The sequence below is a fragment of the Vidua chalybeata genome, chromosome Z (assembly GCF_026979565.1).
Source record: "Vidua chalybeata isolate OUT-0048 chromosome Z, bVidCha1 merged haplotype, whole genome shotgun sequence".
NCBI lineage: Eukaryota > Metazoa > Chordata > Aves > Passeriformes > Viduidae > Vidua > Vidua chalybeata.
This window is the reverse complement of record NC_071570.1, coordinates 72412602-72435730: the sequence shown is the minus strand read 5'-3', so window position 1 is coordinate 72435730 and position 23129 is coordinate 72412602. Positions and strand designations below refer to the sequence as shown.

Here is a 23129-nt window from a genome sequence, read left to right as displayed (position 1 = left end):
CTGACTTGATCCCCATTTTGTTATTAAAAATATTTGCCAACATTCTATTGTAATTGGCCATGTTAAAAAAGATGTCCCCATTTTCTTCAAAGCCACTCTGAAGTCTTGGAAAGTGGCAATAAAGTCTCCCTGGGGCCTTGTTCTTCACAAAGCTGATTAAGTCCACCTCTCTCTGCATTTCCTGAGAGGACAGGTGCTCTGTTTTCTGGCTGTTTCTTTCACCCTGTTTTGTAATTTGGTGGGGTGTTCCGTTTTATCTAATGGCAAAAGAACTGAAGTAGAGCAATGCAGGGTACAGAGCCATGAAATGGTGGTGGAGGAACCCAAGGAAGCCAGTCCTGGCAGAGCAGTCTGGAGAGATTTGGCTGTGGGCAGGAGGGGCTGTGGGGGGCTCACTGTGAGCCTCTGAGGGGCCCTGGTTTCTGCCCCCCACCCCACCCTTAGACGTTTCTGGCACACAGACAGGGGCAGCTGAGAGGGACTTGTCCCAGCCCCATCTGCTGCCTGGCACGCTCAGGCAGAGGGGAACTGGCCCAGGCTTCCTGCCAGGCTGTGTGGCAGAGAGGGAACTGCAGCAGCCAGCGCCACTCGGCTGGCCCTGCTGGGAAGGAAGGTGCCATCCAGCACAGGAGGGGCAGGGCATGGAAAGGTAGACACTGCTCTGTCTCCCTGTGGAAATTAGCACGGTGCCTGTCTCTCAAAGACAGGGACCTATGTGGGTCATTGAGTTTCCTGAAAGGAAGAAACCCCAGGGACAGAAAGCACCATTTCTAGAGCACTGGCAGGGCAAAAATCCCAGCTAGATGAAGACAACACAATAAAGAGATGAATGGGATTCTGGGCCAGGTTTGCCTGTGATGGCAAGGTCCAGCACAGGATGACAGGGGAGCAGATGTCCCCGTCACTCCTCTTTCTGGGTCTTTCTAAGTACCAGAGGAATCCTGATTGAGTCTGTGAAGCACTGAGCTTGGAAAGTCATGGTTCACTGCTCTTTGTTGTTTGTTTTTTTTTTTTCCTGTGGACAGCATCCATTTGTAACATCAGCCAAGCCAGCGTCCACCCTGGTACCACTCATCAACTCAGTGAAGAAGGAGAAGAAGAAGAAGACAAGAATCTAACAGACAAGATATTATTTCCATAACCAAGTTAGAGTAGGATTGTAGAGTAGAACTCTAAAGTAGGATTATTGAGTTGTTTTGTAGTATAGGTTTATAGAGTAGGATTGGAATTAAATAAAGTTTCTGAAGCATCAACTCATTTGGAAGATTCCCCTCCTTCTGACCCCTTCAGAAAACTCAACATTTCCTTCTGAATTGCCAGTTGTTTTTGATTGGTGCTAAGACACGCTTATGGCTTCTTTGGTATGGTTTGTAAGTGGAGAAGGCTCTTCTTCATTCATCCTCTCCAGACCACACTGCCTTTGGAATATAGCCCACTGGTCCCTTTTGGCACATCTGGGGCACTTCTAGTTGAGGCAGAAATGGCAATGGCATTAGCAGGAAAAACCAAAGGGGGAGTGGGAAGCCAAACCATCCTGTGCTGATGCAGGCCTTCAGCTGTGACTCCAGAGCACTTGGACGCCTGCCACTTGGATTTGTATCCCTAAGTGCAATGTCTTTGGCTGGAGGAGAGCCTTGCTCAGCTGAGAAAGCAGCAAGATCAGAGAGGGTGCTCTGAAAGGTCTCCTGCGGTGCAGAGCTGTCAGCGACTGTGAGGTGAGAGCGGGCCCGGCCTTGCCCGGGCTGGAGCCGCAGCAGAGCCCCGGCAGAGCCCGGAGCAGCCTGAGCCTCGGCAGAGGCAGGCTGCCAGGAGGCCCTTGTAGCTGCAGGAGGCCCTGCGTGCCTCTTCCTGGTGTCATGAATGAGGTGCCATATGTCAAGTTCAGTAAACTGTAGGATTTAAACCTTAGCAGCAATTTTAATTGAGGTATAAAAAAATATAAAATAATAATAACATCAAATATAATGAAGTAGTTACAAAGAGAAATTTGGCAGTGGTTCTGATAAAGCATAAGCAAAACCAACCAGGGGACAGGGAGGACCTCTCACCCTGCCGCACATACAAAAGGCAAAAGAATCCAAGCACAACTTTTATACTGTATGCTAATACATATTCATCAATAGTTCCTGTAAATCTCCTCCCAGTTTTGATTCTTGAAGTCTACGTCACCATATTACACAGCGCATGTTCCCGTTGTTGCTGGGGGGTCTTCTGGACTCTTCAGGGGTCTTCTTGGATGAAGGCCGATGGTCTTCCTGGCTGTCCTCTGAATAACCTGGCAGGTTGTGCATGCACATGGAGCTTGGTGTTATATAAGTAAGCATTATGTTCCTGTTTTGGGTCCTCTATCTGGAATTATATCAACTGCTTTGTCTTCAAGGCTGTTCTTGCCTAAGAAGAAGTTGCCTGGACTTTTATTTGTCTCAATGTCGATTCCACTCTTGGAGGTTTTCCCAACTTTGTCCTTCCCAAGGCCGTTTGTGCTAAAATATCTCAATACTCCATCCTGGATCTTATGAACATCTGCGAACATCTGTTTTGTGATGCTAATGACATATCCCTTTCCCCTATTACTTTTTAACAAATATTTTCTAAAATATCAATATAGTTACAATTATTAGCACAAATCATCTCCATTTATCACATCTCTATCTGGCTGTGCTTGAAGGTAGAGGGTCAAAGCAAACTCCCTTGGTTCCTCCCTGAGCCCTGCCCAAGAGGAGGATGAAACCAGATGTTCCCGCACTAGAAGTTATGGTAGCTTGTTTATTCAACAGTATAAAATCTGGGCCCTCTCACAGCAAAGTTGGCAGCCTGGCCTGAGGGTGGGCGAACCACATAGGAATTCCCCGTTACTGGGAGTGCTTCTCCAATCCTTTGGTGTGACAGGGCATCCCCAGCTGACGTGTGTGTCAGGACAATGGTCAAGTATTAGGGTAACTGGTGATGTATCTTTCTTCATCCCTACAGGCAATCTTTTGTAGCAATAATCGGGTGCATTGCTTAGCTTATCCTTCTGTACTTCTTTGCTGCTTTTCCCTACAGGAAATGACACTTCTTCCTTAAGTTGGTGTGGGTGTCTTTGGTGCTGACCCTGCCAGCAAGCCATTCCCTTCAGAATTGGACTCGGTGGATCCCTTCCAACACAGAACACTCTGTGATTCTGTGATCACTTCTACAAAGTTTGCTCAGAATGACTTTCAGCTAAAACACTTGAAACTATTTGCTGAAATTAGAGTTGGTAGATAGTTCTTGTTGGTAAACAATGGAGGGAGAGAACAGCTTCATGTGGTTTTTTGGGGCGTTGCCTCAATTTTGTGGGTTCCTCCCTCCATTTTGAGATATCGCACCTCCCTTTTGGGGGTCTCCACCCAGCGATTTTGGCTTCCACTCCTTCCACTTTGGGGCCCCCTTTAATTGTGTGCACCCCATCCCCATGTTCCACACATGCCCAGCGTCCCCAGTGTGCACTGAATGGCCAGCAAGGGACTGGGGAATGCTGGGACCCACAGTGATGTCAGTCATCCCTCCTGGTTACACACAGGACTCCTCGGCCCTTTTTGGGCTGCCCTGGAGTGCCAAGGCCACGGTGAGGAAATGTCTTTGCTGCCATGCTGTGCAGATCTTGCTTGGCTCATTATGGCCTCATGTCCCCTGTGAAAAGAAGTGATACAGCACCAGCACCAACCTGTGTTATCTCTAACTGGAAACAGCTATTCTGAAACAGTCTACAACAGCATTTCAGTTTATATAACACATTATGTTTCTTACTCCATCATGTCACATGATTAATTTGGGTGAACTAAGTTTTTTCCTAACCTATTTCTGTGTTTGAAAAAAAAAGACCTTGATATTAAGGACATATGAGTTTCCCTCCTAGCATCAGGTATTATTCCTTTCCTATTAATGAAGTCTTTGAAGATATCCAGTTCATGCCACAAAACATCTTGATCTTCCTTGTTGCTGTCAGGGATTAATGAATATATAAATCCAGCAAAGTTATCACACTTGTTGCACCGTGCCTTTAAAGTACATTAACTGATGGCAACAGTTCTAATTGTTAATATTTATTGTACCTTGATTACGTAAGTCATTACAAGGTAAAGAGTTCCTCTGGCATTTTATTAACTAAAACTGCTTGCAAGTTAAGCATGCATACACTCACTGGTCTCATATGGTCTCAGTCTCTGCAGATTTCCAAATTACATCGCTCACATTAGTTCTTGCTGGATGACCAGGGCACTGTAGTATGGAGCCAACACACTTCCATACTCTTCCAAGGCATTTAAAGCAGAAAATATTGCACCTATCCTTTCAGATGCTATCTGCTAAGCCTCACAGTTGGCCAGTTCTCACAATTTTTAAACTAAGCCTCACAGTTGGCCAGTTCTCACAATTTTTAAACTAATCTCCCACTTCTCGTCTAATCTAGATAACACTTTATCTTTTGTTCTCATCTTAGATGCATGCTTCACACACTAGCTTTCTTTCTGGATCAGAAATTCACCCATTCCTTATCTTCTCCCTGCTCATTGTGAACAATTTTTGGTTTGGTTGAATTGATTTTTTTTCCTGCTATCTTTTCCTTCTGGGCATCAGCTGTAGTTAACTTCTTTTTGCATTTGTACCAGTCCCAAGAAAACCTGGTGCAGTGGTTTCTGACTTTCCCTGATAACAAAGCAAAGAATGTGAATTGCAGATGGCAAAACCCCCACATTTAAAAGACAAACTATGCTTTGCAGCAGAAAGTACAATTCTGCCTGAAGCATCCCTGGTGTGAGGGGTATGTGGTGCCTAGAGAGTTGTGAGGAGGGCAAGGAGTGAGAGTTCTGTACTGCTGTGAGTAGCAAAATAGATTTGATATTTCTCAAAAGAAATTTTAAAAAAGTTTGTATGTTTTCTGTTTAAGACTAGGGGTTTTAACTGTCAATCCGTTGGGTATTTCTCTTCTTATGTAGGTTAAATAAATCTTTCGTTTTTCAATATAATTTATAATGCACAATATAAATTTTCCATAATGCCCTGATTTCTAAATTCAAATAAGCATATACAAGACAGTCAATGCCAACGTTAATAACAATGCTGTAGCACTACTAGCTGCACTTAATCTCCAACATTTATATACCCAAAATCAGACATCTCTGAAAGATGAGCAGGAGACACCTGATTTCCAGAGATGCTGGACTTTTCAGAGTTTTCACCAAATCAACAGGACACCTAAGTTCTTGTGATCTCTGAAAGCCAAGTCTACCTCAAATCAGATGTTGAACAATAGAAAAAGAAAAGCACTGTAAACCTCTCCAAATTTACCTAGAAGTGGTTTTGCAGTAGAAAACTGCTTAAGTCACTGCATAAAAAGATGCCAAATGACCAAAATCAACTGACCAAAAAAATGGAAGAACTTCCTTCTAGCTAACATTCAGCCCTAGCATTTTCAATTAACCTCTTTCAAAACCCACTAACAAAACAGTAAGTTAATTTGCAAGCAGAAGTTTTAATTTAGTAATATTCCTTTGAGCAAGGTAGCCAGGGTGTGCAATGCAGAACTTTCTCAGCATCCAGAGCCCAACTGTCCAGAATACCATCTCTTTCAATTTCCTAAATACTACATCCAGCCCTTTTCACACACTTGCTAAAAAGTTCCCTGTTGCTCCATGAGGTTCTCAGTTAATAGACATGTCAGTGTTATCCGAGTGACACTGTCACCCAGCACAGATGGGTTCTCTTGGGGATATTGGCAGAGTGAGGATAGCACTAAACCATAGGTACAATTCAAACTTTGTTTTCTTAACAGGATGTTATGATTGATACAGAAGAGAATTTATTATTAGAATGGCACAGGATTTCTACAAGCAGAGTCAACATAGTACAATCTGTAACTAGGACGGTAGGGAATTTATAATACAATTTAACTTATAATTTCTCATCACCTGAATCTCTGCAGCTCAGGTCAGATCCCAATCCATGGTTTGTTGTATCAGTTTTACAATGACAATCTCGAGGGGCTGGGGAGCCAGAAGTTGCAGGGGCTGCCTGGGAAGCCAGAGCAGGGCCTGGCAGCCAGGACCACCCAGCCATGGCAGCCAGATCAGCCCAGGATATCAGACACTTCCCTGGGACAACAAAGGGCAGGCTGGGACATGGGACCAGGGTGGAGCTGGCTTGGCCACCAGGCACTCACATAACGTGACTTTGCACACGTATACCAAGCTACTGAGATGCAGGTATGCTCAGATCTGAATCTGTGCCTAGCCTATATAAAGCATGCCCAGGTAATATAAGGGCTAAATAGAAGTAATTTCCTATGTAAACCTACTTTTTCTTTTTTTTTTTTTTTTTTTTTTTTTTTTTTTTTTAGGGAAATGAAATCAAAAATATAATTTATTTTCTATAATGCAACTTACAAACCACATATTTTTTGATGTTGCTGTAAGATAGATGGGAGAGTTAGGTATTCTAATTGCTGCCACTGCTTAGGTATTCAGACTGAAGATTTTAATGTACACTATGATCAAAAGCAATGCCTGATGGTGTCAAAGGAGAGATTATACCGTGTTTCAGCCCGCTTCAGATAAAGACTATCTTTGTTTACTGACTTCATTGTAAAAAGATTTTAAGTAACAGACATATAATGTGAGTTCAAATTAATGTTATAGAAAACATCACTGTGTACAGCAAACTGCATCTGCTGCCAACAGAGTAATGGTTTAGCTAGGAAATTGCTAAATTAAATTCTCATCAAAATCTTGTGTCTGAAGTCAGTGTATTACCCTCTTCACATTAGTTTGTTTAGATCCACTTCTCATCACAGATCTATGATTTAAAGCTCCATCTAGAAATATAAGTCTTGTGCAGCCTTTGCTGTGGAATTCTTAGCAAGTAGAACTCTTTGAAAACTCTTACAACAGTATATTCAAAAGAATTTTTTTTTCAATCTAGGATTAAAATACTTTAGAGAGAATATTAATTATTAGATAGAATATTAATGCCTCTTTTGAGAAGCTTCCTAATATTTTTTTCACCTTTATAAATGCTCAACCACCTTGTAAAACTGTTCTGAAAAGTGTACTTTTTTGTGATGATGATGATTAATAGAAATGAGAACAGGTTTGCCCCTTTTTCCAAAAATATCCTAAACTGCTCTCCTACACAGACAGGTTCCCATTCCTGGATCTTACATAAGGATCCACATTTTGGATACAGAAAGTTAGAAGTTCATTTCCTCATTTCTTGTATATACATGTAAACAAAGATATTGAATAGTCCCACTATTTTTTTGCCAAAGTATGTTATTTGAAGCTGTATTTCTGTTAACAAAATACCACTTTGGTCAAAAAAAGTGGGGGCACATGTCAAGATAAATGGTCTTTTTATAGACTGTGACTATGAAGTAGCCTCAAAACCTTTTTCTGCAAGCTACTGATGACTGCGATAGGTACATGTGTTCTGTGCTCCAGAAAATTTCTGCAACATAGGTTTTGTTTTCATCAAAATATTTCAGTGAAACAGTATTCTAGTAGGAAATTACATTCTGGATAAATTAATCTCCCTAGGGAGCACATCAGTTCCCGTTTCAGCAAAGACACAAGTACATGAATGACGGGGATGAAATCCTTCTGCCTTCAGTCTACTCCTAAGCTCACAAGACATGGGATCCCTGCAGTTTTCATGCTGCCTTGATAACATGTTGTAGACACAGAAAGATCTGCTAGCACAGGATCATTCAACTCTCCCTCCTGTCCTCTGTCATTTGCTCACCCTGGAAACTAGAGTTTCTCAATTTAGGAGTGAGGAGTAGTGGAGAAAGCTGTGGGAAGACCTGGGGCATATCTGACCCTGTTGGGAATCACGCTCTTCCCAGCCTTCCTTCTGGAGTCGTTGCTGAACTCTCTGGATGCCTTGAGGGCACTGAAGGGTTGCGGCTCAGTTCAGTTCAGCAGTGATGTGGGAAATGGATTTGTAGAGACAAAGACCAAGTTCTGCACTGTGGCAAGTGAGCACCTGAGAGAGGTTGTTTTACAAGGACAGAACTGATCAAAAGGCTTTTTCCTTGATGTCTCAAAAATCAATAAGAACTGAAGTAAGGGAAGTGGAAAAGACAGAGAAGTAAGGAATGATGTGTCAGTAGATGATAGGAGAGGTTCCAGAAATGGGGCAGAGGCAATCACCCGCATCAGCAGCCAAAGGTCTGGGGAACTGTCAATGGATCAGTGTATCCAGGAGTGTGCCGTAGAGCAAGAAATGCCCATTTTCACTGCAGTTAATTTATTAAACAAATATCTCTCAATAGAATTTGACATCAGTCTTACTTCCCTAAATGTGTATAAATACATAACTTACTTCATGGGAACATTAATGATCACAGCAGCCAACAGCTGTCTGCTTACAAATTTACTATAATGCTTAAACCCCTACATACTGGAATTCCTTTTTTTTTTCTTTTTTTAAATAATCAAGGAACTGAAAAGAGAAATTAATCTTGTGCTCTTTCACTAACTTGGTCTTGAAGAATTGGCTCACCAGTGATCCTTGCATCATATTTCAACAGCTAAGAAGTCTTACAGCACTTGACATCTTTAAAAAACCCCAACAAACAAAAACCAGAAAGACTAATTATTTTGCAGTCAAACCTGACACAATCTAACACAGTACAGAATCGATAATACTGTTTCACTAACTTCCTTTGCAGTTCTTTTTCTCGTAGAACTGGCATCTTTTGTGGAACATAAGAGTGTTTACAAGAGAGAAAATGTTCTGCAAACTGAAAAGAAGTCAGCAAAAGTGCCTCTAGGAAGGGTAAAATAAGAATACCTAATTGTATTTAAACATGCAGATGTATATTTGCATAAAACTGTGCTGCTTCTTAATTCTTCTTATAAAAAATACATGGGTATTTGGACATATGTTAATACAAGGAAATCATTCTTATTCCAGGGGTTATTTGTTTCGAGTCAACATTAGCCAGAAGGTATTTCTGAGGCCAATCATGAAAATGGAATTTTTAAATCCTTACAGATTGTTATTTTTAATATGAAAATCCACAGCTAGTGATTTTTATTAAGAGAATACATATAAAGAATAAAACCTCCATGTCTAAGAGCCTGGGTAAGCACAATTCTTTGCTTATTCATATGCTGAGTGCAGACTGCAACTCAGTATTTAGCAGGGCTGCAGCAGGCAGTGCGTGCCTGACCACACTCTCCTCTTTTTTCACCCTTCTAATTGCATTGGACAGTCAAAAAAGCAGTGAAAGAAGAAAGGCATGTATTAAGGAATTTGTTATGCAGGATGCACTCAGGCTTGACGCCAGTCTCAGCCATATAGATGAGACTTAACCCAACAGTTAGTTATCTCTGTGCGCTGCTGTATTTACAGGATTGCAAACTGAGAGCAAAGGTGCTGGTGTCCAAGTTTTAAACCAGCAGCAAAGCCAAAGAGAGACTCATCTGTCACAGTCTGAACTTCAAAGGATGGCACGGCACCCACCATGCTGCTTGCTACTGAAAACTGACAAATGAGCTCCTTCCAAGTCTGCTGTCGAGGAAGCCCTATAACCCTTGTCCTCCAGCCTCCCACCCGACAGTGATCCCCTTGTACCCAAGGCAGGAACTTTTTCTCTTTTGGCAAACCATTGCTTGTCCTCCAGACAGGGAGAGCGCATCCAGTGCAGCAGGGATCATTCTGACTGGCTTTGCAGGGGACAGTCTTGAGCAAGGACTGATGTTTCCCTCTCAAGCGCTAATATGCCTTGCCTTGGAAAGATCCTGCTCTCCTCCTAGTGTTGCAGCAGCAAGCACTTCCTCTTGCCAGCGCTCACTGCTCCTTTGAGATCTGTGAATCTTCAGGAGCAGTGTCCTTTTGGGTGTGATGAAATCAGATCAGGCTAACTTTTGGCCTCCTGTTTCTTTTTTCTCTCCCAGTGCCTGCAAGGCCTGGCTTTCCTTCATGCCAACCAGGTGATCCACAGAGACATCAAAAGTGACAACATCCTTCTGGGCCGGGATGGCTCCGTCAAGCTGGGTGGGTGTTCTGGGTCAGGCGCAGCGCTCCGGGGAGGCGGTGTGGGGCTGCTTTTGAGCGGCTGCCGGGTGCCCAGCAGTGGTGCTGGTGAGAGGGCAGGGAGCACTCTGCGAGCCCAGGGCGCAGCTGTAAGGGGCTGAGTGGTCTAGAGAGCAAGAAGGTAGCAAGAGTAACTTTGGTTTGTGTGTGTGTTCCTTCCAAAGGGAGAGAGTTACAGTGTAAACGTTCCGGTGCCTGAGGAAAAGCCAGGGTGGGAATCCTGGGGGGGGTTGCTAAGTGGACAATTGCCCATGTCCTTGGCTGCAGCCCTGAGGAATGAGAGCCCAGCTGCTTTTCCAGCTCGATTCAGCACTGCATTCTGAGACATAGAGTGAGGAAGCCTTTTCCTTGTTTCCCTACTTGAAGCAGTGTTTGTTTTTCTCCTCAGCCGATTTTGGCCTCTGTGCTCCGTTCAGCCCTGAGCAGAGTAAACGGAGGTCGATGGTCGGGACCACTTGCTGGATGGCACCCGAGGTGGTGAGAAGAGAGCCATACGGCCCCAAAGTGGACATCTGGTCCCTTGGCATCGTGGGAATAGAAATGGCCAAAGGAGAGGCTCCTTATATTCAGGAAACCAGACAGAGGGTAAGGTGCAAATACGCTCAGAGAGCGGTGTCCTTCTCCTCTGTGTCCATTAGACAAAATCCCATGCCCACAGCTTAAAGTGCTTCCACCAAGACCCACTTCTGAAAACGTCCTTGGGGCTCACATCAGCTGTCAAGGCAAGACCTGTTGCAGCTTGGAAGAGCTGGGGCTGCACTGGAGCCTTTTTTTCTTTGGGAGGGAAGGCTCATCTCTAAGCATCTGCTAGGCAAGAAATTGCCACTGCAGACTGGAGCTTAAAAGATGGGGTCTAGGTGAGCACTGAAGGGTATGGAAGAATCACGTAGAGTCTCATGTTTCCTTTGGCTTCAGGCTAACTACCTGATCGGCAAGCAAGGCGTACCAGACCTGCACAAGCTCAGGCTGCCCTCTGGCTTGTGTGAATTTCTGGGCTGCTGCCTGCAGATGGATGTGGACAGGCGAGGCTCTGCCAAGGAACTTCTGCAGGTACAAGGCAAAGCGGCTGCAGCCCAAAGAGCTGTTCCCTGTCAGGGTTTGTTCCTCGGCCAAACTCCAGGGCTTCCGATGGGCCCCCCCACATAGTAATATCCACTCTGGGTGCTTTTCCAATGAAAACCAAGCAGGATCCAAGACTGGTTGAGATTAGAAGGGACCAGTGAAGGTCATCTAGTCCAAAACCCCAGTCACTGGCAAAGACATCTTCAAGTGGATCAGGTTGCTCTGGGTCACATCCAAGCTGACCTTGAATGTTGCTGGGCTTGGGGCTCCTCCCAGCTCCCTGGGCAGCCTGTGCCAGTGTTTCAGCACTCTCCTCGTAAACACTTTCTTCCTTAGAGCCAATTGAGTGTCTTGTAGCTTAAAACCATTCACCCTTGTCCTCTTGCAATTGGCCTTACTAAAAGATTTGTCCCCATCCTTCTTAGAAGGCCCTACAAATATTGAAAGGTCTCCTTGGGGCTTGCTCTTCTCCAGGCTAAACAAGCACAACTCTCCCAGCCATTCCTCAGAGGAGAGCTCCCAGCTTCTGGTCATTTCTGTGACCCTCTTTTGTTCTCAGGTGGTGTATTCATGTTTACCTGGTAGCAAAGGAACTGAAGTATTGCAATGCCAGGGACGGGGGCTTTAAGAACACAACAAAAGCAGTCTAGAACCAAGCGGTTCTAGATTGGTCCGTGGGAAGGCAGGGGCTGTGGGGGAGCTCACTGTGAGCATCCGAGGGCACTCAGCTTGTCCCTCCTGCCCCAGCCTTAGAGGTTTCTGCCAGGCAGACGGGGACAGCTGAGCAGGAGTTGTGCCAGCCCCATGTGCTGCCTGGCCCGCTCAAGTAGATGAGAATTGCTGTGGCTTTGCTGCCAGGTTTTGTGGCAGACAAGGAGCTGGTGACCAGGCCATTTCCTTGGCTGTTCCTGCTGAGAAGGAAGATGCCAGCCAGCACAGGAGCGGGGGGCATGCCAAGGCAGACACTGCTCTTCCTGCAAGCCAGAGCTCAGCCCATCTGTGCCCTGCTGCTTGTGTCCTTGCTCCTGGCTTGCTGCTGAAAACCTGCGTGTCCAGCGCTCCTGAGAACAACACGTGCGGTCAATAATTTCAGAGCCCTTGGGAGTCTCTTGAGGACTGCCCAATGCCCCACATCTCCTTTGGACACTCAAATAGCCCATGTGTGTAGAAAAGAGGAGCTGGAATAAGTCTGTTGAGTTTCCTGAAAGGAACAAAACCTTTGGACAGCAAGCAGCAATCCCACAGTGCTGTCAGGACAAAAATGCCAGCAAGTGATGACACCTTGAGGAAGGGACTAGTGCAGTTCTGGGCCATGTTTGCCTGTGCTAGCAGCACCCTGGACATGAAGGCTCATGTGCTGATGGTGCCCTCAGGCCGCCTATGTTTGTGTATTTCTGGGTGCTAGAGGAATCCAGCTTGACCCTGTTAGGAAGTCAGTTTGGAAAAGAATGGTTCCTTTTTCCTTTGTCTCTTTTAATTTTGTTTGTTCCTTTTCCCCTTTGGGCAGCATCCATTTCTCCAGTCAGCGGAGCCTCTCTTAAGCCTCTTCTGACAGCCTGATTGCTGTCATCCCTGCAGCCAAGTCATGCAGGAATCAAAGGAGATGACAAGGACCACTTCAGCACTTGGAGAACTGAACCTGTGAGAACAGGTAGAAATCCTGAGGGGAGAGGGGCCAGGAAACAGGCAGCCATCAGAGCAGGAAAGGAAGGTGGCATCTCCTTTTCCTCGCACCTGCTGATCCTGCTTTTGAATTTCTGCTTGGGACAGCATTGCTGGAGGGCACAAAGTCACTACTGACGTGCACTTTTCAGGTGGGGGGTGGTGCGAGGCATGAAGCGTCCACTGATTATTTGGGGAGCTTGGCTGGCACTTGATGTGGAAGTGTCTTCCTCCCCTTACCAGGAGTTGGAAGGGCAGCGTCTGGAGGCACAGCAGCTGCTGGCACAAGGGGAAAATTTCCTGGCAGAGGTACAGAAGGAGCAGGAGAACAGGCTGCTTGAGATGAAGCAGTAAATCGCCATCATGCAGCCTGGGCGAGAAAAGATAAGAACCAGAGAGAGTCAAGAGGCACAGAGTGTGAAAAGAGAGTTTGTGTGTTGTTTTGGACTCCTCTGGGCTCCTTCTGGGCACTGTTTCTCTGGACACTGTCTGTCTGGGTGGCATTGTCTCTTAGCTGGCCCTTGGCAAACAGTGCTGGAGAGATTTTTGTGTCTTCAGGGAGCGGTCTGGTGAGAGGCTACCAGAGCGCAGGTTTGAGGAAGGCAGGAATGGCGCTGCAGGCCCAAAGAGAAAGGGAAGCCCAGAGCTTCCCCTCAGAAGGAGGGAGGTGCCACGGGAAGCCCCTGCAGAGCCAGGCTGGAGCTGTGGGAGAGGGCTGGCTGTCAGGCTGCTGAGGAGGTGCCTGAAGCTGCTGAGTACGTCCTGTGCATTCCTTGTCCAGTCGAGCAGTGTATTATAGTGTGTGTGCCTCAGCATGGGCTGTAACACACGTTCCTCCTCCTTTGGTGTTGGGAGAGACATTTTGGACTCCCTACAGAAGCCACTGTGGCGCTTGGATGCAGGCAGGGAGCACTTGGGGCATTCCTTTTGCCTTTGAGGGCAGCTGGCAGTGGGTGGGCTTTGCCTGAGCTTCCCTCTACAGTAAAGACAAAAGCAGGGATTGTTTTGGGAGCAGCAGATGGCTGTGACCTAGCCAATGACTCAGAGAAGGTGTGTGTGCTAGTCTGGCCACACTGATCAGAACAGTTGGCTTCCTGGATTCCCTTTAGGCTCCAGACTTGTCACCAGTCTTTGGAGACAAAATACTTCAGAGAAATTGATTGGCTGTAGGGCTGGTTTCATACTGCTGTTGTTTCTATGACTGTTTGTACTTCTGTTATCCCTTCTACAGATCACATGGGCCCCTGCCATCTAAATCCCAACTCTAAGGGCTTTTCAAATGGAAAGGAAGGAAACTTGCAGCGAAGCAATCGAGGAAGCAGAAGAGATGACCAGGACCACTTCAGGATTACTTCCTCCAAAGGCAGCTTGGAGCTGGACTCACAATAAAAGTCCTATACACCCTCAGGCCTTATTTTAAATGATGTTAATACCAGCACAGTGATGGCTTGGTTTGCTGTTTGGGGTTTTTTTACTTTAAAAATATACTAACATTCCCAAGTGACCTTAAACTGCTAAGGGTGTTAAACTACTGAAAGAATCCATTAAATGGTACAAGAAAAAAAAATTAGAAGTTCCCAGCACCAGACCTGTGCTCTTGCATGAACTTCTGCAAGGATATTTGAGTACTGCTCTTCAAGATATTGCTTTTCTTTCTGCCTGCAATGTTCCTGTGCTTTTAACTGTTCAGACATTTTCTCAAAAGCCTCCCCCTGCTTCTGCTGAAGGTTTTTCATAGTGTCAGTCTTGTGCTTGCAAATATATTCTAGGTGAAATATCTGTGTGAGAAGAATTTAAGAAGAAATTCTTATTTACCTTTTCACTTTGAGTCAAGCACAGACTATTCCAGCATAAAATCTAAACTGTAATTTCTTCAAAATTATCATTAAAACTAAGTAAAACCCTTGGTTTTTTTTTGTTTTGTTTTTTTTTGTTTTGTTTTTTTTTTGTTTTTTTTTTTTTTTTTTTTTTTTTTTTTTTTTTGTTTTGTTTTTTTTTTTGTTTTTTTTTGTTGAAAACCCAAGACATTCCAGATTAAGTTTTTAAACAATTTCAGGGAATTCTAGCATGTTTCAGGGAATTCTAGAATGTTTTCCTTACAAGTAGCTCCTAAGTTTACGATGTGTTTTCAACAAGCATGAAGGGATTCACTCTTGTGGTTTAACTCTGCACCTCCCATGCAAATTACATGGAGGAATGAACCAAGCCAACAATGATCTCCAAATGCACACACCTGCACTTTGTTACTAGAAAATATCAGCAAGACACTTCCAGATAGATCACGCTGAGCTGTAGGAACAAAGTTTGTTACAACACAGTCTAAAATCCCAGAAAAGCTGCTAAGTACATGAGAAGATCCCTAGAGACCTCACAATCAGTCTCAGTAACAAGGCTTAATCAAAAAGCAAGAACAGTAAGACACAAACCCCACAAACACTGCCAACAATATCCATCTCCTTCCCTTCCCATGTCTTTCCTTCTCCCTTTCCTCTTTTACTTCAAAAGAGAAATAAACCAGAAAACAAAGTGGAACCCTGAAGAGTGGCTTAGCCACTCTTAGCTTAGTCTCTGGACCCAGCTGATCTATTTAGAAAGGGGTTTTGTTTTTTTTTTTTTTTTCCCTAAAAATACAAGGTTTTCTGGGAAGAAAGGCCACGTAAGCTCACTTGCATTAATATCACTCAGAAAAGTACAGCTCCTCCTTCACACAAATACTGACATGTTTTAGAATAGGTATTTCTATTGTGTTTCTGAATAAAAATGCCATAATCCGAAAGTTGCAATTAAACAGAAAACCCTACACTGGCATTCTTTCAAATAGTGCATCTGAGTCATAAAGACATCATTTAAAGATGGTATTCCTGGAGAAAGTGTATTTTGCCTATGGATTATGGTAAAATAAAGACTTGCTTTATGACTGGAAATGACTACATTCTGTGAGTTTCTTCATCAGTAAGATGAATTTATTATCCTTGAATTAGGTGCCTGTGGCGGGTATCAGACAGTCCTTTCAGAATGTCCTGCACAGAAAGTGGAGCTGAGAGACTTGATGCACACTCCAGTCCCATCTAAATGCTCACAACAACAGCATCAAACTGAGCAGTGGACCAGCCATAATTAATGGTGTTCATTTGTTAATGTCCAAATCCTCTTGGGGGGATGAATACCACTCCTCCTTCTCCTTTGTAACGAGACTGCAGTGTGCACAAATGTCCCTGAGCTCAGCAGAGGCAGCTGATGCCTGGGGACACTCAGCCTCTCGTTAGCCTTGTGGAAGTTCAGGATCAGGGCTTCAACATTCTCACGCAAGAGTGCACAAAGCCCTGTCCAAGGTAACTCTTCCAGGGCGACGTCTGAATGTTTGGCAAGCACATGGGCGTTTGCCATGCTCTGGTATAAGTTTAGGAGGATGGACAGCTCCCTCTGGAACACAAAGAAAAATTAATTGCTGTAGCTGGGCAATGTTAAAATCAAAAGAGATGCATCATATGTGCAGTAGCGGTGCTGCATGCAGCTGAAAACAAGCCCTCAAAGTTCATTCTCACAGCTTTACAAAATTCCTCAGTTCATTTCTAATGATTGCAGCCATAATATTGCATAATCTTACAGCAGAGTAAGAAAAGAGATTTCACAAAATTTATCTAATTAGACACAGTATGTCTATAAAGTATGTGAATAAATCCCAGTGCTGTCGGGGCCACAGCCGTGACCTGGCACAGATAAAAATTTCCGTGCTCTTAGTGGATGCAATTCATTCTCCCTTGTTAATACTTTGAGGTGCATTCAAACTGTGCCCCCACACAACTGCACAGCACACAGAAAACGGTCCAGTTGGCTGGGCAGCACAACACACTCTAAATTCGTTTAAAAATTGGTTTTGCATGGATTATATACGATTAAGTAGCTGGCCAAAACAGGCCTACAGCTCCATCAGTCAAACTCCACAAGCCATGCCTCATTGCTTTACAGTGATTTTAATCAGTGGCAGAATAAATGGATTCAGGTTATAAATAAATTTCAGCTACAACAGCACGCAGTAGAAATTCAATTCTTCATAATTTTAGAACATACAAGTGACTTAGAAACTTTGATTAAGCTAATGAAAGCTGTTTCTCAAATGCCATGAGGACAAAGTATGTAAACCACTGTATCAGTACAGTCAGAGATCAAGATAAGATTCTCAGACTAGAGTGGAAAGAACATATTCAGGGAGCATAAAAGTGGTATACAAGATGAAAAAACACTGTATAGGTCAGGAAAGCAGGAAGTGAAAATGAAGGGAAGAGAACACACTGACATTTTCACACAGTTTTGGCACGGGTATAGCAAAGACCAACAGCAATATATTAAAAGTTATCTATACTTAGTTCCTGCTACAGTCTTCTGCTTTTTCATTTTGGGAAGCAAAATCAAAGCTGTCTCAATGGAGTAAACAGGATCACATACAGGCACTCCTGCTTCCCAAACAAATACAAGCAGCTTTGGGAAAAATACAAACCCATCGAAGGCAATAAATACCTGATTTCATAAGGGAACCACTAAAAATGGGGGAGGTGGATGGTGGGCACTGCTGCCCTTGGAGTCGTGAGGGGAACCCTGCCCACACTCCATCCCCACAGATAAGAAACACTCCCCTGGGGAGCACTCTGGGGTATGGAGAGGACGTGGACAATATGGGAATGGTGTAATTGCACCAGTTGGCCGAATTATGTTCTTTTCAAATTGGTGGCACATCTTTTCTAGGAATTAATTGGGCCTGCGTGGCTTTAGACCATAGCTGATTAGATTGCTTATAGTAAAACTGAACACACAATGTTGCTTTGGAAGACCCCAGTTCTTGGGCTTCTTGTGGTGCATGTGGTAAAATCTTTGTCCACTCATCCCAGGTGCCCACAGGGTTGGGCCTCTTACCTGTATAGGGATAATCGTTGGATGCCAAAGGGATTCCCAGCAGGCATGGGGATAAAGGCTCTTCCACGCTGCCCATGGCCGTGCAGAAACTGTTCTGTTGTAAAGACTTCACAAGAGTGACCCATTTATTTTGCTTGGGCTGTTGGATGATCCAGGCAGTGCTGGTGCCGACAATGATCCAGGGCAGCCACACAATCATGCTGGAGAGCATCTTGATGTTTGTCCGGGTACTGGGCTGTAACCTAAAAATTGTTACAATAAATAAGGCACCTTATTTATTGTAACAATTACATGAATCCCTCTCTCTCCCCTTTTCTATGTGCACGCCTCTATTCCACTTTCCCCCGTTCCCCCTTCCTCCACTCCGCTTTCCCCATTTTATTTGTTTAACAAAACAAGGAAGGGGTCAGGGGAAAACATATGGAAGGCTAAAACTGAGTGAAACTAGGAGAAAAGGGAAAAGGAGATCAGGCAAAGTAAGGTATTGGTATGAATGTAAGTAAAGAAATTAGTAAAAATATCATCTTTGATATTTTACAATTAGTAGACGGGCAACAATATATCCAACCCATGAGGGAACAGGGAAAGGAGAAACCAGGGGTCAAAGAGCCAGAAGTCCATGGGGGAATCTGTCTTTTACTCCCAGGAGGACTACTCTATGCTAGCTAGTCACTGCCATCGCCAGGGCAGAAGGCTTGGGAATTGACTGAGAGAGGAGAGTTGATGGGATGCTACAGCTTTGTCCCAGACAGATGCCTGAGGCATTTGCAGGCTGCAGCAGTTTCTGGCGGGCCCTTTTTATAATTTTCTGATGTCACTGCTATCCTGCAAAGCCCAGAGACACGTCTGTGGAGGCATGGCCAGTCATGACTTCTAGTTGTTACTGAACCTTGACACAGCTGGCACCTCTCTACTTAATCAACTGAAAACCAATGATGTTTAGCTCAAGAGTGTTAACACAAAAAATACATCCATGCCTGAAGAAAGCAGTGAAAAATGTTACTGAAGGGAACAATTTGTCCATTTAGTGCAAGATTGTACAAAATCCTGCCTGCTTTAATAGCTGCACTTTAATTTGCACCCAAAGGTACAGAGCATCCTATGCTTCTTTAGTATTCATGTGGGCACAGCCCCCAGTTCTCTATAACTCTACAGCGTAATAATTAGAAAACAGATGACATTTATCAACTGAAAGAAAAAAGAATGCAACCACCAAAGGATTCATGATCTGGATGACATAATGGGGGAAACTTTCTTAAATCTCAGATGACATCAAGCTAATGAAAATTGGAGGCTTGCTGTGGGATAAGAGTCACAATTGGTGCTGACAGGTGAAGCTATTGCTTGAAAAAAATCAAGTGATATAAAGTAGGGATAAGCAGACATTGGCACATTTGGTGGTAGACATACAGGATGTGAGCTGGATGAAAAACTTTATGAGATTTATCTCATAAGTTCTCAAGTTAAACTTGAATTAACAGAATTGTGCTGTTGCAGAGTGGGACTTCTGCTTTTGCCTTCCAGTCTCTGTTCAGTGATGCTTTAAGCTGGTGTCTAGTTCTGTGTGCTGTCATCCATTCAGTTGGTGGATCATTTAGAGAAAGACAAGAGCAGCTTATGATGATTGGAGATACAAAACATGGGGTTCTTTACTCAAAAGAAGGTGGAACATCTCATTCTGGGCTTTAAATATGTAAAGACTGTTTTTCTTACCCACTCTAATGGCAGAAATCAGTGTGTTAACTTCCTTTTTGAAGTAGCAATCCGAATTGTATCTGGGAAAACTGAAATTAGGAAACTTGCAGAAGAGAACAGTGAAGTGCTAGGACAGAGCACACGTGGAGGTTGTGGCATTCTTAAAAAGTAGCTTAGGCACCTATGCATCAGGGATGACACTTTTTTGAGTCTGGTATGTTTTCTACACTGGTAGGACTTCCTTGCCTGTCTTCCTCTGTTTAAGAGTTTGTCTGCTGAGTTACACAATTTGTCTCTTGTGCTGATAATCAGGCAAACGTGCAAGATCCCATATAGTGCCGTAGAGACTTCCATTATACAGAACTCAGTGGTCACAGAGTAAATATCTGTGAAAAATGCTTATTTTATAATTGGCTCTTGGCAAATATTGAATTGAATGCTCTATGTATTATGGAGGGTTATTTTGTAATACTGTATTCATCCTTTCTAAGTAGTGTGTTAAATATAGTCTTAGGTTACAACATAATGGTAAAATAGAAACTCTGCGATGTAAGATATTTTTTACTAGCTCAAGAAAGGGATAAGATAATCAAGAAGCTCTTCGCACAGAGATAACAGCAACAGCACACCTAATGAGTTACTGCCTCCTTATGGGAAAAGACAAACATTCTTCCACCTTCTCTCCATCTTTATGGAGCCACCAGGATTAAGAGGAAGGAGTTGACAAAACCCAGAAAAATTCTTAATTTGCAAGGAATTTATGCATCATGTATGAGATATATGAATATGCAACAGGCTGTTGCTTTTAAGGGCTATTCCTTTGTTCGCAAGGCATGTTTTTGGCAGTTCAGTGTCCAAAAAGATCCGGACGTCCGTAGTTCTTTGCTTTTTTTAATTTTTTTTATTTTTATTTTTTAATTTTAATTTAATTTAATTTAATTTTTAAAATTTCATTTCATTTTATTGTCTCGTAGTGTCCTAATCCTCATTGTCCAAATTTTTATTACGCTAATTTTATTACTATTTATTTATAACTATTTTATTACTAATAAACTTTTAAGATTTTAAAAAACAAGTGATTGGTGTTTTTCACAATATCCCCTTGTAGAACTGCAGTCTGGTCTAGAGAACCTTTTCCCCCGTTTCTTTCAACGTTATTGTTATAAATAAAATTGGCTTTCGTAGGTGGGGTTATAAATTGTTAATGATGTCATGTTGTTATGAATTGTTAATGAATGTAATGACTTGTTATGCCTAATTAATGCAGTAAGTTCTGAAGTTAAATGTACTGTAGTATGAGCATGTGCCCGCTAGAGGAGGGTGGTAAGAACTTTCCAGAAGGTTACCTCACGGCCTGATGACAGCAGCCCGGACTGTAATCGGACAATGAGCCAGCCAGTGACATGGAAGCATCCCAGAATGACTGGCCAGGAACGCACCGCAAATTGGACCAACCAGTGAGCGGAAAAAGGCCAATCTATGAAAGGATCAAGAGCGCACCAATCCGGCAGCTTTAAGAGACTTTAAAACCCCCGGGTGCTGAGTGCCTGGGTCTTTCTGCGGAGCCAGTGTCCAAGGAAGCACCCTGTGCTGCATACAGGCTGACACTTGTATCTCTGACTTGCTGCCTAGGCCACAGGCTTACCCTGGGCTCTCGTCTTCAGTTGCTTTGATTTTTAATAAACAGGCCGGAGCTTTTTAAAAGATCCTAGCCTCATTTTGCCTGTTTTTAACATTTATGTTTACGCTTTGGTTTAATCCCTTCATAAATGGGGACAAACATAGAAAAAGTCCCATAAAACAATCAAGAACTGGCCTGGCCAGGGCGGAGCCGATGAGGCGACCGGCGGGTGGCCGGGGAGGGGGAAAGGGGCCTGGCTCGCGGCAGGACCGCCCGGCCCGGCCTGGCCGAGACGGGGGCCAGGGCCCTCCACCTCCTCAGCCATCGGAAGAGACAGTTCCCGGGTTTTTTTGTCTTTAACATGCGTGTTTCACAGAGCCGTGTCCAGCTTCTCAGTGGTTCAACAGACTGTCACTTACAAAAAAGCTTTGCATCACTTCCCTGAATTTCCTCCCATTCCCAACCAGGACGCCCATCCAAGTCCACTGCCTTCACAGTCCCGTATTCAGAAAACATTTGTTAACTGATTGTTATGAGTAATTGATGTAGTTATTGACTTTCACTATTATTGGCTTTAGTAAATTCTTCTGATATAGTACAGTTAAAAATGGGACCACACTCCCGGTACTAAAAGTGATTTCAGCATTTATTATAATAAAAAGGCCTAAAGCAAGGGGGCCCGCAGGCCGAGCAGGAGCGTTCCCGTTGAGGATGCCGCGGCGCTGGCACTGGGTCTTCTTGAACAGCCATGTCCTCAATGTTCCAGGTGGAGCGGCACGAATTCAGTGGGCCAGATGCCCCTTTTTATCCTGTTTTTTGTCCCTTTGGATTTGTTTCTTTTTGGATCCTTCATTTGCATGAAAGTTTAAGGTGCTTCATTGGCCCATTACAGTTCTGTCCAGGCTGGCTGGTTTCACTTGGGGGGTGGTGCACTTTACTTAGGTGTGTGAAAAATGCGTATTATGTGATTGTCTTTTCACAAATATCAAAATGAATACTATACATGTTATGTTGGAAAGTTATGTTAATTAACTTATTAATTTTGTATTAATTTTGTAGTGCTGTATTAATCCTTTCAAGTAGTGTGGTAAATATAGTTTTAGGCTCTAAGATAATATTAAAATAGAAACTATGCGATGTAAAGTACTTTTTTTAACTAGCTCAAGGAATGGATAAGATCATCAAGAAATTATTTGCACAGAAATAACAGCAACAAGACACCAAAATTTCAAAAGAAGAATTATTGCCTCCTTATCAGGAAGAACCAGACTTCTTCCAGACTTCTTGGAGCCAAAACACTGATTTACAAGATGAGGGGGGAAGTTGACAATAACCAGAAAATACCCTTTGTTTGGAAAGAATTTGTGAATCATGTATGAGATAGCTGAATATGCAACAGGCATATTGGGTTTGAAGGGTTAATAGTTTGTTAGCGAGGTATGCTTTTGTGGCTTAGTGCCCAAGAGCATACGGATGTCTGTTATTCTTTGCTTTTTATTGTCTTTTGTTGTCCTAACTTTGATTCTCCAAATTCTTATTGTCCTGTTTTTATTACTATTCTTTACTATTAAACTTCTAAAATTTTAACACCAGTGATTGGCGTTTTTCACAGGTGTAATACAGTATGTTGAGTACCGTGTTTCTTATAAATACCCTTTTAACCCCTTTTACCATAACCAAAGTAACAGCACCTGCTTAACAATTATCAACTATTTTACAACCCTTTCTAACCTATTGTTAACAATTCCTCCCTCTAACTATTTGATCAGGCTTCTAGCCTGCATCAACCTTTTAAAGTTCCACTTTGACTTTTCTCAGTTGCTTGTGGAAAATGAGATGTTCAAGCATATCTCTGGCATTCTGATCACTCTGTTCTTTTATTACGGTTACTTTTTCACCATTTTTCCCTTCCACGTTACCTTGCAGCACGATGCTGCTTTGGACAATGCTGGTTACTATCTGGACTAGACATGGAATTACACGTGGTAGAAATATTACACTTGCTAGTGCACACACCACAAAGAAGACCAATTTCTTCCACAATTTGCCATTCCAGGTGAACGAGTTGTCCCACTAATCAGATTCTCCAAACAAGTGTTCCAACACAGGTTAGTTTTCT

At 43.5% G+C, this 23129-nt stretch overlaps 1 protein-coding gene and 1 long non-coding RNA gene across 2 annotated transcripts; both read left to right on the top strand.

The window, feature by feature from the left end:
- Window positions 1-9890: 9890 nt before the first annotated feature.
- Window positions 9891-10722, top strand: LOC128782291 (serine/threonine-protein kinase PAK 2-like; the record flags this gene model as incomplete). Its single annotated transcript, XM_053932547.1, has 2 exons — window positions 9891-10020; window positions 10448-10722. Coding segments are annotated over 2 exons (405 nt in total), but the record flags the coding sequence as incomplete, so codon positions are not given.
- Window positions 10723-10995: 273 nt separating this feature from the next.
- On the top strand, window positions 10996-14681 carry LOC128781604 (uncharacterized). Its single transcript, XR_008428434.1, has 3 exons — window positions 10996-11109; window positions 12629-12772; window positions 14015-14681. It is a non-coding gene; the product is annotated as an uncharacterized LOC128781604 (long non-coding RNA).
- The last annotated feature ends 8448 nt before the right edge of the window (window positions 14682-23129 follow it).